We start from the raw sequence: 12,564 nt of genomic DNA, 5'->3' as shown, positions 1-12,564 counted from the left end.
GACGCAGCCTCGGCGCTTCACGGTTGTCTACGTTGCATTCCAAGTGACTGCGCTCAAACGCTTACGCCGCACAGCAGCTGATACACATACATTAGAACCTGCTCTCACCTCTAGTCATATTCACAACCTCTCATTTCAACAGTCTCGCTAGCTCATATCCACCGCGATCATGTCCACCCGCGGGCAGTTCAACACAAAGAACCCGACTATCAAGCGCATATGTACGCGAGCATTGGCTGTGACCGGCGACAAGTAGCTGACACGTGTCGCAGTAAAGGAAGCGTCGGAACTGTCGGTATCGCCCTCCTCAGACTACCACGCCGAACCTCTAGAAACCAACCTCTTCGAATGGCACTTCACAATCCGCGGCCCGCCCGAGCCATCGCCGTACGCTGGCGGTATCTACCACGGCCGCATAGTCCTCCCATCGACGTATCCTCTCCGCCCGCCATCTTTCCGCTTCCTCACGCCCACTGGCCGCTTCGAAGTCAACCGCGAAATCTGTCTGAGCATATCGGGTCATCATGAAGAAACATGGCAACCGGCTTGGGGCGTGCGCACAGCTCTCGTCGCGATAAGGAGCTTCATGGACACTGATGCTAAGGGCCAGCTAGGCGGCATCGAATGCAGCAGGGAAGCGCGCGAGCGCATGGCCAAGGACAGCGGCGCGTGGAAATGTGCCGGATGTGCCAAGAGCAATGCTGACATCATGCAAGAGCGTGAGGAGCTCGTCAAGGAGGTCGAGGAGAAGGAAGGTAAGAGGAAAGACGATCAAGTCCCCGAAGAGCTGAGACTTGCCTATCGCGACGAGCTGGGTAAGGAAGGCCAGGACGACAAGCCGGTGGACAAGGGCAAGCAAAGGGCAGTAGAGAGTCCTGATGAAATCGCGTCGCCTGCCACCCCATCAGAACCTACCGCTACAGTACCAGTCACAACCCAAACGCGACCCACTCCTGCTGTACCTGCGCCTAGACCGACAAGAACGAGACCCGCACCTCCGCTCCAACAGGTCGCCCAACGTAGTCCGGACCTGGCTTGGATCGATACTTGCATTTACGGAGTAGTGGCCGCGTTATTGTTCATGGTGCTCAAAAGGTTTGTATGAGCAAGGTATCTTAGATTCACAGTCCTGCCAGCACGTTCATGGTAAGACGGGCGCAGTGAGGTTAGCACGGGTGTATCGGGGCGTATTGATTACTTGGTTTACACATATCATGCTTGGGCCAGCAAAGAGTTTGGTGGAGTTCGAGCTGCTTCGTCTACGTCGTTCATGTATCCTTACCGACAACTGAGAAGTTCCATTGTTTGTTACAAGTCTACCCTGGTGAGCAGTGTTCAGTTCTGTTGACATTTCATCTCTACGTCCTACTCCTGGTATACCAATATGGAGCCCCTTCTGCCGACTTTAGTCACGATCACAAGCTCGGATACGGTCCATACAGCTGCTATAAATCGGATATCCTGACACCAAGTTAGATGCTCCCAGTTTGCGTAACAGCTGGTAACGCAATGTGTCTTACTTGGACGAAGGACTGGAGTGACCGCGAATGTCAGGAAGTGCACCTCGCGGGTATCCCACGCAACGAAAGCCAAAGGCGGGTGAGTTCACAGACCAGTGCTTCCATTTGGAGTTGTTCGTGAGCAGACATATCCTCATTCGAGAAGTGGCTGTCTGTTGGTGCACTTTTCACTTCACTAACGCGCCAGGACTCGACTACGCGCACCAGAATTCTCAAGTTATTGCACTTTCACTTTCACTTTCGCTACGACGCCCCGCATTTGCCCGGCGCCGTGGACCCGAAATCACGCATGCTTGGCGTTGTTTACAACTGGAGTTTAGAAGCTGAACTTAACAAAATTGCCCGCACTGACAGTGGGAGCTACTACTCGACTAACAGCAGCAACACACCCTTTAGTCCCAGCCTCCCCGTCATAGCGACGATCACCTTAAAACTCACCTACTCAACACTTGGGCAACACTAAACATGGTCGGTTTCAAAAGCTTCTTGTCTGGGAAGTTATCTCGCCGCAGCCACGATGGCGACCGCGCCAAATCAGAGCCCAAAAGCAGTACGAGCAACGACGCCGGTGTCAGCGCTGGCATAAGCAGCAATAGCATTGCTCAAGATCCGGACGACAAGCGCAAGGAATCCACACGTCTTATCGCTGGTTTCCAAAAAGTCTTCGGCAATCATCGCGGTCGTGGCCATGTCTCTCCCATGCCTTCTGCGCCGGCTACACCTAAGTCCACTCCCAAAAGACTCTATCGATTCCAGTCGCCTAAGCAAAAAAAGGTCAGTGCTATGGGTACAATCTGAGAGTAGATGTACTAACCTCCAAGAAGCATGCATCTCCCACTCCATCACCACTTTCGACTGCAGATAACACAAGATCCGGGTCCGAGACTACTACACTATCCCATATAGTCCCCTCAAGCACCCCACCTACAAGCCCGTTGACGCTACTTGGCGACGCGCATTCCGCGATATCAGTCCCCAATGAAAGTCATACCAACGTTGCACACGTCACACCACTTGCGAAGTTCTCGATCAACAACGCCAGGACTACCATCGAGACCCCAGCGGAAACTGGTCTCAGATCCGACAACGAAAAGTGTACCGACGATAGCCCTGTACTTCGGACGGCCTCCCACCCCGCCACCGTTGACGAAACCAACATCAGTTCTGATGCTCGTACTGATAAACTCAAGGCGGTCATAGAAGGCATGCGTGCGGCAGAACAGCTGCTGAATCAGCGCCATGCTACCATCAAACCGCAGGCGAATACAAGCAAGCGCGTACAGCCTCTAGATACCGTCGGCAGGAATGTGGGATCCAGAGACAGTCATGGCATAGCTCGTCTGCCGAACAGTCTTTCTGCGCTTAACCACCGCCAAACCCATCTAAGAACCGCAAATCAGGCCATCGAAGCCGCAAGAAGGCGCCAGGCTGTCAGATATCTCGCCTTCTACGCAGCAGATGGCTGCCCGACTAACATTGACATCGTCGATCGTATCAATGCCCACTTTCATCTTCAAACCCGCCACATCGATGGTGAGATACCCGACGCTACCTTCGATGTCAACGGCGTACCCGTCCGCGCTAGCCAGATGCCAAAAGGTTCTGTTGAGCGTAACTGGATCATACGCTACAACGCTGTAGTACACAATGCCGAGCTTGTCGAACGCCGACTTATGAACAGCGAAGACCACGAGATGATTGTCGCTCAGCTTTTCCCCGAGGAGCGCGGCCACATCCTGAAGCCAGAGCATTTCGAGATCTTCATGACTGGTCTTGGTGAAGAGGGTATCTTAACAAAAGCGCAGGCGAAGTCCATCGCCACTGTCGCCGTCAGCAAAGAAGAGTTCGACAAAGGCATACACTACGTCGAAGCTACCGGCAACAAGCACACTCACCGTCGCAACCCCACCGCAGCCGCCATGTTCGACATCCCCCAACAAGCCAGCCGAAGTACCGCATCCTTCTCATCTCGTCCAGCCAACGGACAGAACCAACACGAGCTATACTACTATCTCCGCATCCTAGTCGAAGCCGCAGTTTACAGCCAAAAGTTCTGGAAAGGCTACTTCTTCCCCAACGCATGGAACAAGCTCAAGAACTTCTACGACGCTCACAAGCTTTCGCAGGAGGGCTGGCTTCTACCTTCTCATCTGACAGAGTATAAGCGCGACTGGACACACCGTGAGGTGCGGCTTCTGCAGCGCGGCCAGCTCATCTGCGAATTGCTCAAACAGTACGAAGCGGGCGAAGTAACAGACTTCGGTATCATCCGCGCTACTCGCGCGACGTTCGTTGGTATCCCAGCACAACCGTCATGGTGTCCCGAAGACCTCGAATCCTTCCTCTACCACCGCATCGCCGACTCCGGTCTCTCCATCACCAAGATCCCAGAGATACTCGTACTGCATCCAGAGCACGACATGGTCTTCGCTAATTACCGTCTTCGACAGCATGTCATCACTGGGCTTCGAGAGCGCGCTGATCAGTTTGAGAAAGAGGAGGCGGCGCGACTAAAGGAGATCGACAGGAGTTATATGACGTTTGAGGAGGTGAAGAAGAAGGAGATGACGAGATGGGAGAGGGTGAAGGTGGGGTTGAAGAAGGCGTTTGGGAAGAAGGAGGTTGTTGTTCCTTTTGATCCGTTTGCGCTGGAGCATGGGTTGGGAGAGCTGAGGGAGGGGACGGTGTGAGTGTGCTTTTCTACTTGCGTTGCAGTATATTCTCGCTGTTTTCATATGGGTGTTTGAGGTCAGCTAGCGCTTTCATTGTGGCAAAGAAAAAGGGTTTTTAGAGGTGTACAGTCGGCGTTATGGTACCGTGTACTGTATTGAGGGGCCCTTCTCGAGGAGTTTACATGATGTCGAGACTCGTCTCATGTTACTTGTTAGTCATGTAAAGTAGAGTAAAGATGCCCAAATCGTTTCATATGCTGAAAGTCACTGTAGTGAAAGCTAGGCACATACACGTAAAGCGAAGCTCAGGATTTCCATTTGTCTCTGCCCAGTCTGGTCTTACCTCAACGAAAACACATGGGTCGTTTTCTGTAACCTTGAAGCCTGAGTTCAGCGATAAGCATATGATGCGTGCACTTGTTCTCATTTCCGCTCGTAGCAACCGATGCATTGTCTATACGATAACTACTGATTTCCGCTACCTGTATTTGTGCATCTGGCAATGTGCGGTTGCGCATGGCGTCGATCTATGGAATGGCCCATGTGGCTGTAAAGCACGTTTCCTAAGGCGTCGTTGAGCTGCTGACGGCGGCCTTCGATCTCCTGCGAAATTGCTACTGAGTCTGATAACCGCTTGCTCAAGGCCCACTATCATTTTCCTTCTCACTCCACTGATCAAATGCGTTGCGCCACTCCTTGCTCTGTCGGTTCATTCGTTCCTCACCTTCCGTCAGACCATATATGACTTCTGCCACACAAAGCGTGTGCGATGCAGGCTTTGGTCCGTCGAAAAACACCACTATCTTCGGTCTGACCTCGCAAAAGTCGCCCCATTGATCTCGTGCGTCGGATTGTGTGAGAGAAAAGTCGGTCCAATCTTCGTCTTCTAACATTTCGCGGTGCACCGTAACGTCCGCAATCCAAGAATTGACGGCTGCGGGCGACTGTTGTTCTATTGCGTCAACAAGCTGGCCAATGGTTACCCCGTCTTCTGCTTCGACAAACGCTAGATGGCAGATCGGTCTGTGGTGAAACTGCGCTCCTGATATAGGGACATATATCCCAAGACTCTTGCAGGGAGGTTGCGTTGCGTACATTGGCCGGACGAGAGTACTTAAAGAATCTAGTGTAAGAAATGGAGACCGGCTTGTATAAGCCGGACCAGACAACAGCTTGATCTCAAGCCTCCCGTCAACTTCTTGGGCTCTATCGCCAAAACAATGGCTCAGATATGGGTTGATCTTGATCTGACTAAGGTCAAGCCAACGATTGTCTGACGCATCAAGTGGTAGGTGAGAAATCCAAGGGACTTGTCCACGGTCAGAGTTCCACATAGCTCGAGCAGAAACACAAGTTTCGCTTGAGAGACATTGAGCCTGGGTCATTCGAGCTGTGGGGACGAATGGTATCATTGAACTGTAACCCGGAACTGAACGCTCGCGAATATCCAGCTCCAACTCTGTTATTTCTGCTTTAGTCGGCTGAATCCATTCTAGGTCCGGTGGAATCTTTTCGTTGTACTCGATGGGATCACACGGGTAAGCTTTGCGGTACTGTAATCCCAGAACAACCGCGACGGCAGCTCGCAGCGTGGTTGAAACTGCGCAAAGAGTAAGCATCGATTTGGGATCCAATAGACCAATGATCATCTCCAAGAGCTCGGCGACATGCAGTGCGTGATGAGCTTTGCTCATGCCTTGTCGTTTAGATCGCGAACACTTCGGGGTGACAGGAGCAGCTTGGGTTTCATCATGACGAGGATGATTGGTCTTCGCTATTTTGCATTGAGAGATGAGTTGGTCCATCATGCGCAGTCGCGGTTGTCGCCATTCTTCAATGCCGGCCTCTAATTCGGATCGGGGCCGTGGGGGTGGCTGTGGCCATGGTACTTGAGGCGGGACTCGATTTATGCCATTCTCGATATCAGCCTCTGCTTCCCGAGCTTCTATGAGCATGTGAAATCGGGTTGATTTGTCATCCAGGAGTTCCAAGGTTGTGCATTCTGGAAACCATTTCGTGATTAGAACATCATCGGGATGCAGACCTTCATCGTTGTTGTCGTACCTTTGCTGTTCGCCTTCGTTGGGCATATCTGGGGTGGTCATGTTGCCGAAATCAGGGGTCGGGATAGGCTTCGTGAATTTTGAATGAGGAGTTATGAAGTTGCAGGGGACGATGGATTTTATGTGCTGCGACTTCTCAAGGCAGCCGGGGCACGGGCCTCATCACGTGATCAGCGCCTGCCTACATCGGCAGCACTAGACCCAACAGTACCAAAACATCACTCCAGGCATCAGATTCCCGTGATCGAGCTCGATGCCATGTCTACCTATAAAGGTCGGCACATCTCTCTGCCTTCTACGCGACGCCCTGCCAAAGCCATATCGCCATGGCTTCCACCACCCCCGATCCAGAATGCGCGCAATACCATCCGTACGACCCGCTAATCGCGAAACACTTTCCAGACCAAGATCTTAGTTTACTGCACGCAAACAAACCTCAGTTGGGTAGCCTGTATCTCCTGGCCCTTAAACTCGATCACAACGGAGTACATCCTCAAACGACATGGCCAGAGAAACCGCACCCATCTTTGATGCCTGGAGTGGAAGAATGGAGGCGAACGATGCTGTACACGATCGATACGCGTTTGCAATTATATTCAAACCATACTCCTTCCATGCGCGCCCCAACGTCTGGCACAGCTCGTGAGCTCCAGCCAGGCAGTTTCTCTTTCTCTGCTCGGCGTGTATTCGACATTCCTGAATTACTGGAGATGATACTTCGGTATGCAACCACAGACTCACAATACGCAGCTTGGAACGTTGATGTGTCCTGGCGTCAGACAATTCGCTACATTCTCGCGTCTCGATACCACAGCCATCATCCTTGCCCTCCGGTGAACCATGGGCAACGCATCGACAGGGAACTCTCCTGGCTACAGCCCACTGAGCAGGAGATTATCGACATCGAGCACGCGATCCTGTCGCTACCTCAAGGCCCCGCTACTACTACTAGTACGCCTATTCCAGGCCTCAGACCATACTTTCCTGCCAAAATCTTCCAAGCGCGCAACATACCTCAGCTATATTACGACAAAATCCGAAATTGGTATGGATTCATGTGGCTCAGGCGCTCAGGAACGTTGCCACAGTTTGGTAGTCCGTGTTGGCTTGATCTGAGCCAGTTCAACTTCAATCCGTACTTTCTGGAGCTGTTTCCAGGGCGAGTGCGGCTACACCTCGGCAGATGCGAAATCACACTAGGTCCATGTTCGTCCGAGCGGCGCGTTTACAAAAGACCTCTGCCACAGACAGCTTTTGATGAGTTAATCAGCTCTATGTTTCTTACCGAACCGCCGTGCAAAGCTTTGGGTATCTATCTACCAGGCCGACGCGCACCAGCTCTTAGATTGGTTGCTAAAGTTCGCGATGCTGAGGGGATCCGGGTTGGTCAAGTCTTACGTACGCTCAAGCAAAAGGCGGATGATGCACTTTCTTGCTGGAAACACGGGGTGAAAGGCTTACGACGGACTATTGAGAGACGAGATTGGACGGCGCTCACTAGTTGGCATGACAAGCACCATGCAACTAACTTCGAGGCGTATCCTAAGTTCATGATTTTCCTCGAATCAGACGAGGACGCAAGTACTCCTATCGCTGAACGAACTTTCGGCCTTGGCGATGAAACTGAACAAGCATGTCAAGAAGAATGGTATGGAGAGTTGGACGAGCACGAATCTGGATAGTGGTTCATGATGACTACTCGCTAGGGCCTCATTATTTGGACAACAACAAAACATCCGTGGACCGGGGATGCGATTATGAATTCGCCATATCTTTAATCCTATTGTATCTGTACGCGGCTCGTCATTTGTCAAGAACTAGTTACGCCTGCCCGAAGTTTACACACACGTGTATCCCCATCGACGGCGACATGGACTTCCGTACGCTCGCTTGACACTGGAATCAACCGCGAACACCTCCCGGCACTACCCTAATTCTCAAGCTATAGACGAATACAGTATACATTTCCAGCAAACATCTCGCGCCTATTAGGACGCAGTTAGGTGAATTTACACGTGCGCATCAAGCTCTCATACTGCTCACCAAAAAAGGGCCATGGCCCTTTCGCGCACAACATCCAATCACACCATTCCTACTCAGCTGAGCATGCAGCCAAGACGCAGCCTGATCACCCTCGCCCTTTTCACTGTCTTGCTTAAAGCGGCACGAGGCTTTGCTGGCTGCAAGTATGTATTACCGCTGGATCCTGCTTGCGTTTCCCACCAAAATTCCACGCTTCGCCTACCACCACCGCCTCAGCCTTCCTCCGCTGCTTTACGACTGCCAACGCATCAACTCGAGTGGCTTGCATCGCCTCAACGCTTTCGGTTAGGCACGCTGCAGCCGACGTCTGCCTTGCCAATCATGGACGATTTCCCGGATCTTGGGTGAGCTTTTTTTTTTTACACTTTGCTAACAAAAAGGGCGGTGGTAGAGAAGTTTTGCTGCCTCAGCAGGCGGCACCTGCATTTGATCAGTCTGCACCCAACCTGGCAACTACGCAACCGTACGATTCACTCTTATTGCCTTGGTCCCCATCACTCGACGCTTTTCACTTCATCCCGGATCACTGCTATCATGGCATGCTATGCAGTGACCGCATGTTGAGCGAGTCTCGTTCAGACTGGTTCAATCTCCAGACGTCCACCCAACAATTAGATGGCCACGGCGTCTCCGACTCCAATGCTGCGCGTTGGTGTACTGCGAGCCAGACAAACACGGTCGCTTCTCAAACAAGCCACGATGAGAGGTCAGTATTATCTGAACCCACAGACAGAGTCAGTTTTAACGCTATTCGAGTAGTTTCGTTGATACTGGAGCGAGATATCTTGATCCAGTAACCGAGAGTACCAATGTTATGTCTGCTCATTCCACGCCACAGCAGTCGCCATACAATTCCATCGGCCGAAAATGCATCATACTTTCCTGTGAGTTCCGTTACACCTCACAGTGGCAATACAAGGAACATATGCGGGCCGTGCATCAGGATGTCTTTACATGCGAAGAATGCATGTATGTGGGCAAGAGCCAGTACGAGGTTGGACTGCACGCTTCGACTACAGGCCATGCTTCGTTCATCTGCAAGCATGACGACTGCGAAAAGAAGTTCGCCCGACTGGACACATACCAGAGGCATCAGCGGACCCATCGAGAGGACGCTAAGCGTTTCCCATGCAAGTATTGCAAGAAGTATCGAGGAAAGAGCGCCTTCAAACGCAAAGATCATCTCACTCAACACGTTAGGAATTATCATCACATCGGCGAAGACAAACAGTGCGGACACTTACTTGACCGCAAGTGGTGTCCAAAGAAAGAGTGTACTGAGTCAAAACCTGCTACCGTATTCATCCGGGACCTAGGTGTCTTCACGTCCTCTAAGGAATGGGTCAAGCACATGCGTACTGTGCACGACGAATCCGAATTTTCCTGCCCACAGCCTGGCTGCGACCGCGTCAATGGAAAAGGCTACTTCCGTGAAGCCGACCTACGAGCTCATCTTCGGAAGGTTCATGGCACGGATGGCTCTTTCGACCGGAGTATTCGACACAAATTATGGGCTCGATTTTAGTTACCTATCCACGGCATCGATCGGACGCATATTAAGATATGCACTATGGCTCCTCACTATGGAACCATAACACGGGTTTCCTTTTATCGTTTCCTTCCCTGGCATATCACAACCCCCAAAAACACTTGAAAAGAAGAGGAGGCAAGCACACGACCGTTATCCTCAGAAAAGCCCAAAAAATATGTAACGACGCTCACGCATTCCCCTTATCTCCTTCCAACCACACCCAAACAGCAACAAGCAACATCATCCATGTACCTCTCTTATCTCCTTTCACCACACAACGGCAACCAGCAACATCATCCATGTATCTCCATATCTCCTTACATAAACCGAATAAAACCAGTATTTCCTTAGCAACATGTGCCACTATGCGCAAGATGACTATCATGTGTCAATATTCCACTGTGACCATCACCACCACCTCTTGCGCGGAAATGTGCATTGAGGACGTGCTAGCCCTCTACCGTCAATAGCTCTGCACTCTTCTCTTCACCACATCACACTGCATTATTTACCTCAAGCCACTCACACAACATCAAGACCACAAGCAATACAAGAAGCAGAAGTCATATACGTCTAAAGACTACTACTACAAAGGGGTATCTCACGCCATTCTCCATACAAGCACCGACTACTCACATAGTCCCAGATAAACCTCCAGACAAAAAGCTAGATGAGAAGAACACGCCCAAACGGCAGACTAATCCTAGCCCGCTGAAGACGAACGAAAGTCCTGATAATGCCATAGCCCATAAAAACCATTAACGCTAATCATGCGAACCCTAAAAAAAAAGCCCGCCGAGTATATCCCAAAGGACGAAAAGAAGACCGATCGTGACACCGAGCGCATGTCGTCCATGTCTCACTGCACCTTAAACAACGTAACCAAAGCCAAACAACCAACCGCAACCAACGTCCCCGTGACCTCCGGCCTCCTGAGAAATGTCTTGAACGGATCACTTGTCTTCATCACATGCCCTATAACAGTGACATTCGCATCGTTCAGACGCTCTTCTTTGCTCGGACTCGGAATCTTGGGTTCGGAGTGAACCATCGGTGTCGTTTCCATGGGTGACAAGTCTGTGCCAACCTTCTCATCCAGCTCATCCACGAGCGACGCGCAAAGCCGAAAAATGTTCTTCGCTTCCTCGATAATATGGACGCGCTCGTCGGGCGTGAAAAGCGTTTCCGCGGCGAGGAGTTGGGTTTTGAAATCGGCTTTAATGTCTTCGCCGTCGTGGGGGCCGAGGAAATGCCAGAAGGATAAGCCGCGTTCTACTAAACCCGTATCTTCGCCGTCTTGCTCCTCTGGCCAGAAACCTGGCGGTGCTTTCAAGAGCATACTTCGTATCCAGCGGCCCCCGGAAAAGACGGCCATGTAGAAACACCACGCATAACTGACGAGCGTCCAAGGCTTCTCGTTCACGCTCTTGCGGATGTGTGTGCAGAAGTCTGCGACCTTGTCGCCGGGGTATTTCGCCAGTAGGACTTCGAGATCCGTGGGGTGGACTCCTAGCAGGTATTCCAGATCCCGCTTTAACCGACTCGAGCGTATCAACCCCCTCGGCCGTAGCGCTTTCAGAAAAGCAGCGAGTTGAGGAGAAGGCGGTGTCGGCGCACCGAGTGTTGACGTGAAGAGCGAGGGCGAGTCGTACGGGTTCACGAGGAGATACGACAACAGTGGCGAGAAGGGCGGGGACGCGGGTTCAGACTCGACTGCTGCGGGGTGTGTGGAGGCGGTATGTGAGGCATGCGCATGATCGCGCAGGAGATCCGCCCACAGAGACTCGAAGGTGAGGAAGATGTGGGCGAAATGCAGCAGGCCCGTTGCGTAGAGTGTGGCGTCTGTCGTGTAAGGCGGGAGCGCAAGCGGCAGGCGCGAGGTTATGAGGCGGTTAAGGTTTGTGTGGAGGGAACTGGACGTGTATTATTAGCATCGTGGGCTGCCTCCAGAGTGATACGGCACCAGCATCATACCGTGTAGCAGCGTTGATCTCGCCCGAGAGCGAGTCTGGTAACCGCGGCGCGGCGTCTCGGGCGTCGTCCCGCAGCGCATGTTGCTGCCTCTCCAGCATCGTGTGGGCTTCGTAAAGTCGAGTGCAGCGTAGTATATCGTGGCAATATAGAATAGTCGGGCGTCGTAATGTCGATCGATCTTCGTCAATTCGTCGAAAAACGTCAGAAACAGCGTGAAAGGCACAACCTTAAAACCCGGTAAACATGCGTAGACTTCTTTCACCAGCACGCGCTCGACCCACGAGGAAGGTGCAGCAAGCAGCCAGGGAAGGGCAGCAGAGGGCTAGACTCTCTCGTGCCTGACGCTCGTGTTAAACCCACGCGGAGATGGATCCGCCCACGCCCCCTCACACGCCGTGCTTTGCCTGTATCTCTGATCGCAGGGCCAGGGCGGACAAAAAGCACGCCTTTAGTGGGGGCCCTGAGTGGCTTGCCCGTCGCGCATTGCGGCTCTCGCTGTGTGGCAGACGGCGGGATTCGAGGCCATGGTGGCGTTCCACTGGTTCAATGATGCAATCCGTCCGGCTGGCGCGTGGCCGTTATGCAGGGATGCGCCCGCTTCATGACCGACTTCCGTCGCTGGTCAAGATGCCGATGTTCTGCGAACGCTGTTTCTCGAAACGAGGGATGGAAAAGTGAGTTGCGAAGAGTGGATTAAAGAGGATCGCTGCTGATGGTTATGGGTCAGATGGAGATCATGGGGGGGGGGGGGGGGGTTGGGG

At 52.3% G+C, this 12,564-nt stretch overlaps 3 protein-coding genes across 3 annotated transcripts; 2 read left to right on the top strand and 1 right to left on the bottom strand.

Annotated features, from left to right (window-relative positions):
* Positions 1-169: 169 nt before the first annotated feature.
* J4E93_005236 (uncharacterized protein) lies at positions 170-1,105 on the top strand (the record flags this gene model as incomplete). The annotated part of the gene is made up of 2 exons (XM_049343158.1): positions 170-221; positions 273-1,105. The coding sequence occupies 2 exons, from the start codon at positions 170-172 to the stop codon at positions 1,103-1,105; spliced, it is 885 nt and encodes a 294-aa protein (XP_049199251.1).
* Positions 1,106-1,985: 880 nt separating this feature from the next.
* Positions 1,986-4,210, top strand: J4E93_005235 (uncharacterized protein; the record flags this gene model as incomplete). Its single annotated transcript, XM_049343157.1, has 2 exons — positions 1,986-2,307; positions 2,427-4,210. 2 exons carry the CDS (start codon positions 1,986-1,988, stop codon positions 4,208-4,210), a joined length of 2,106 nt encoding a protein of 701 aa, XP_049199250.1.
* Positions 4,211-10,688: 6,478 nt separating this feature from the next.
* J4E93_005234 (uncharacterized protein) lies at positions 10,689-11,901 on the bottom strand (the record flags this gene model as incomplete). The annotated part of the gene is made up of 2 exons (XM_049343156.1): positions 10,689-11,742; positions 11,804-11,901. 2 exons carry the CDS (start codon positions 11,899-11,901, stop codon positions 10,689-10,691), a joined length of 1,152 nt encoding a protein of 383 aa, XP_049199249.1.
* Between the last annotated feature and the right edge of the window lie 663 nt (positions 11,902-12,564).

Source organism: Alternaria ventricosa (assembly GCF_023758065.1).
Source record: "Alternaria ventricosa strain BMP 2768 chromosome Unknown scaffold_8, whole genome shotgun sequence".
NCBI classification, from domain to species: domain Eukaryota; kingdom Fungi; phylum Ascomycota; class Dothideomycetes; order Pleosporales; family Pleosporaceae; genus Alternaria; species Alternaria ventricosa.
Note: the sequence above shows the minus strand (reverse complement) of the source record. Positions and strands in the feature narration are given on the sequence as shown.